The sequence below is a fragment of the Solanum stenotomum genome, chromosome 6 (assembly GCF_019186545.1).
Source record: "Solanum stenotomum isolate F172 chromosome 6, ASM1918654v1, whole genome shotgun sequence".
Taxonomy (NCBI): domain Eukaryota; kingdom Viridiplantae; phylum Streptophyta; class Magnoliopsida; order Solanales; family Solanaceae; genus Solanum; species Solanum stenotomum.
In genome coordinates this window covers 39,920,042-39,924,057 of record NC_064287.1, presented here as the reverse complement: position 1 = coordinate 39,924,057, position 4,016 = coordinate 39,920,042, and the positions used below count along the sequence as shown (strand labels likewise).

Sequence of the window (4,016 nt, the reverse complement as noted above, 5' to 3'; positions counted from 1 at the left end):
AGTTTAGTTCACGTGTACTATCTATGACCCATGATTCAATTTACGGGCCATAAATGATATCCGCAAACACCTATTTTCTGCATAAATCAACTTCTCGTTAATTATCTTAATCGTAAGGTCTAGACTATGATGTGAATCTTTCTTAATCAATTTTCAACTTCTTTTTATCTCTCACGCTCTTCTAAAAGAGTGAACACACTCTCTATGACCACCTCAATATTCATGATATATTTATTCCATTTTTATAAAACGCAAAAATATTAAGTGTATAATTAAAAAATTGACTCAAATAAAAGGAATACTTATGCATTTTCTCCTACCTATTTTAAATCAAAAAGTCATCCAATAAACCCATCCTAAATCCACTAGTGTGTTCCTCAATAGAGTACCTCCATATATAGTAAAAAATTGGGGCATAACCTTTTAATATTTTCAGAAATTGTTACACAAAAATAGTCTAGAAAACAAATAACACAGTCCTATGCCCATCCTGGCCATGTGAAATAAATCAGAATTTTGTTTTTGTTTATTAGCAATCTATCTAATATAACACTGCCAAAAACTCACATACTGACATCTACATTAAATATTGTACACCCCCCCAACCCCAAGTGTCACTCTCAATTGATGTCTACAGCTGCCTTTTGTTACTTATAGCTACTAACCGTTACAATTTAGAAATTATGTATAATCAAATATTGAATGGAGTTATCTTTTTTTATTCTATATATGGTGGAGCAGTGTCTTAAAAAATCACAAGAATCATTATTTATGTATGGTTTTTTGGGTTAGGGTGTCACTGAAACTATTCCCAAGATTCCATAGAGAGTGAAATAGTGGGAGGTAAGTTACAAAAGTCACTATGTATATTTAGGAATAATATGCACTACTTTCTAGGTAATAGAGTTAGTACGTCATTACAGAGAAAGAGGAAACTTTGTTTCCTTTTTTCCCTTTATATTACTTTCTCCGTTCTATATTTTATGTGATATCGTTTGATTGGATACAATATTAAAAAAAATATTTTAAAAACTTGTATTGTAAAATAAATTTTAGATATTTGTGTAATTATAAATCAAAAAGAAGAATTTTGTGGTGCAGTGATGGGACTGCTCCACCCTTAACCAGAGGTTTCAGATTCGAGCTCTGCATATGAAAAAAATCTTGTTGGGAGCACTACCCCCGAATGGATCCTGCAGTGCATGGTCTGAATTCAGTCAGAGCTCTAATGCAAATATCGAATGAGAAATAAAAAAAATAAAAAAAATGTCACATAAAATGAAATAGAAGGAAATAGTGTAATTTTTTTTATAATATCAAGTCATTTTCAGATAGTTATAAATAGTACGTAATTATTTATTACTACATGTTAAAATATACCGATAATAGTATTAAATTATTATTTTTACACTAGTATAGTCTAGAGTAGTTTTTTTTTTTTGTGTGTGTAGCATGCAAATGAAGAGTATTTTAGTATTAAAGTTTTGAGAGTGGATCTGAACTTGTATCTCAAAAATTCATAGTTCCAAGGCCTCTTAGTATTCTCTGCTTTGCTCTTCAACATGTAAATGGTCAGCTTCTCTTCAACTTAGTTTATGTAATTCTTTACTTTGTTATCTTTTTTTCTTACTAATTAAATTAACTTCACTTGTTTGTCTAAACATAAAGTTTTTGTTGCATTTAGTACACTTAATTTAACTTAGCATATGATTTAAGTGTTAAAACATAAGAAGGTTTGTCATTGTTGAATGTTGATTTCCTATTGTGTCTCACTTGTTTGTTTAAACAAAAGTTTTTGTTGCATTTAGTACAATTAATTTAACTTATCATATGATTTAAGAGTTAAAACATAAAAAGGTTTGTAATTGTTGAATGTTGATTTCGTATTGTGTTACTTTTAATTGATGAAAAACTTTGTATTTGTAGATCTGCCTTGTAAATCCATGGTAATTGTTGGAAAAGTAGAAGTATTCGTGGTGGAGAAGGTATTTTCCGTAAGATTTTCAAGTGTCTGTAAGGGAAGTAGAAGAGTGAGAAAATGAGATCTATAGAGGATAAAGGATGTTTGAATTATGGACAAAAACAACAAGAGGTTGTAGGAGGTAGTAGTATGAATTTTGAGTTTCATGGAACAAATCGAGCTTCGACTCATCATAGAACAGCAGCATTAGGTAAACCAACACCATCAAAATGGGATGATGCACAAAAATGGTTAGTTAATCTATCAAGAGGAGAAAAACATCAATCGAAAGCCACACCTCGAAACTCGAATGCTGATGATTTAAGGTTGATTGCACCTGTTCCAAAGAAAGAAGAGTATTCGAGTGACGATGAAGGAGATTCTAGTATGATTCAATTTGAAGTTGAAACAAAGAAAGTTGATTGTGATGAATCAATATGGAGAGTAAATAAGAATAATTCTGCATCCGTTGTTCGATCGATATGTGTTAGGGATATGGGAACAGAAATGACACCAATTGCCAGCCAAGAACCATCAAGAACAGCAACACCAATTAGAGCAACAACTCCAGCGGTAAGAAGCCCAATATCATCAGGATCTTCTACTCCTATTAGGGGACAAAATGGGACAATCGAAAATGGTCAAATTGTTGCCAACATTGGTCAGAACAGGGGAAATGCAGGGACAACACGAATTGTTCGTGATGTAGAGGAAACTGTTGACAATGAATTAGCAGCTAAGAAGGAAACAGATCATCCCAACAAGGTTAATCCACTCGAGACTCGTGCAATGGCGTGGGATGAGGCTGAACGCGCTAAGTATATGGCAAGGTAATGTACTCGATAATCTGCCTCACTGATTCGGAATTAGTACTCATTATCAGTTTCAACACTTTTGTCAAAATCTATAAAACTAGTTTCAGCACTTAAAAGTGTTTATTAACAACTTTTAATCATTTGATCATATGAGTAATAACAAATATATGCAGGTATAAGCGCGAAGAGGTGAAAATACAAGCTTGGGAAAATCATGAAAAGAGGAAAGCTGAAATGGAAATGAAAAGAATGGAGGTAATATATCTTAATCCATTACATTCCCTCTTGTGATGGTAACTATTTGAGTTATTGTTAGAGGCGGATTTAATATTTTAAAATTCATGGATGCAAATTATTAGTCTCCCGAACTCTACAAGGTAAGTGGTAAGGTCTGCGCACATTTTATCCCTCTCCAGACCCCACTTGTGGGATTTCACTGAGCCTCTAAGTTCTGCTTACATTCTATTATCTCCAGACCTCACTTGTGTGATGAATTCTCGTTGTTGTTGTTGTTGTTGTTACACCAAGTATGAACTTAATATCAATGTAACTTTTGAAAATAATCAACTTCCCTATGTCCTATACTAAAATTATTATTTTTCACGTATGATCACTGAACTTTATCGACTGTCTTTGCAGGTGAAGGCAGAGAGAATTAAAGCAAGGGCAGAGGAGAAGTACAAAAACAAATTGGCAGCATCAAGAAGAATAGCAGAAGAGAAAAGAGGTAATGCAGAAGCAGAGTTGAATGAAAAAGCTGTGAAGACATCAGAAAAGGCAGATTATATAAGGAGGACTGGTCATCTTCCTTCTTCTTTCTCTTTTAAGTTACCTTCTTCTTTCTGTTGGTAATAATACTATCCATTTATGTACCTATATTCACATTTACTAACTATTAGTACTAGTAACTTTCTTTCTTAACATGTTCCAAATCTTATGTGCAAATGTCTTTTATTTGACCAAAATGTTGTGATGATATTTGTGTGGCCATACACATCTCTCATCAATTAAGGAAATATATATAAAAAAAAGTGTCATTCTTCTTCTAACAAAAACTATGTAATAAAAATATAATGTTTTTAACAAAGTGGAAAGGAGGGAGTAATGTCGAAATGTGTTTGGTTAATGAATTGGTTTGTGATTTGTTTTTTAACTATTAAAAGGTTTTTGTCATGTGAGTTAGTGGACCATACCTTCATCTATCTCTTAGTTTATTCTATCGATTTAGTATTTAGATATGG

The 4,016-nt window shown here is 32.4% G+C and overlaps 1 protein-coding gene across 2 annotated transcripts; it reads left to right on the top strand.

The window, feature by feature from the left end:
* The first annotated feature begins 637 nt into the window (after positions 1-637).
* On the top strand, positions 638-3,696 carry LOC125869131 (remorin 1.4). Of its 2 annotated transcripts, none has more exons than XM_049549690.1 (4): positions 638-843; positions 1,927-2,790; positions 2,949-3,030; positions 3,415-3,696. In XM_049549690.1, the coding sequence occupies exons 2-4, from the start codon at positions 2,039-2,041 to the stop codon at positions 3,625-3,627; spliced, it is 1,047 nt and encodes a 348-aa protein (XP_049405647.1). In that variant the 5' UTR covers positions 638-843; positions 1,927-2,038; the 3' UTR covers positions 3,628-3,696. The 2 variants fall into 2 exon arrangements, with proteins under 2 accessions (XP_049405647.1, XP_049405646.1); XM_049549689.1 differs by lacking the exon at positions 638-843 and adding an exon at positions 1,355-1,571.
* The last annotated feature ends 320 nt before the right edge of the window (positions 3,697-4,016 follow it).

Bases quoted from the DNA above. Each gene is read 5' to 3' on its own strand.
- LOC125869131 (XM_049549690.1), top strand. From the start codon at position 2,039: ATGAGATCTATAGAGGATAAAGGATGTTTGAATTATGGACAAAAACAA. The intron at 2,791-2,948 runs GTAATGTACTCG...AAATATATGCAG, and splicing joins CGCGCTAAGTATATGGCAAG to GTATAAGCGCGAAGAGGTGA. The intron at 3,031-3,414 runs GTAATATATCTT...CTGTCTTTGCAG, and splicing joins TGGAAATGAAAAGAATGGAG to GTGAAGGCAGAGAGAATTAA.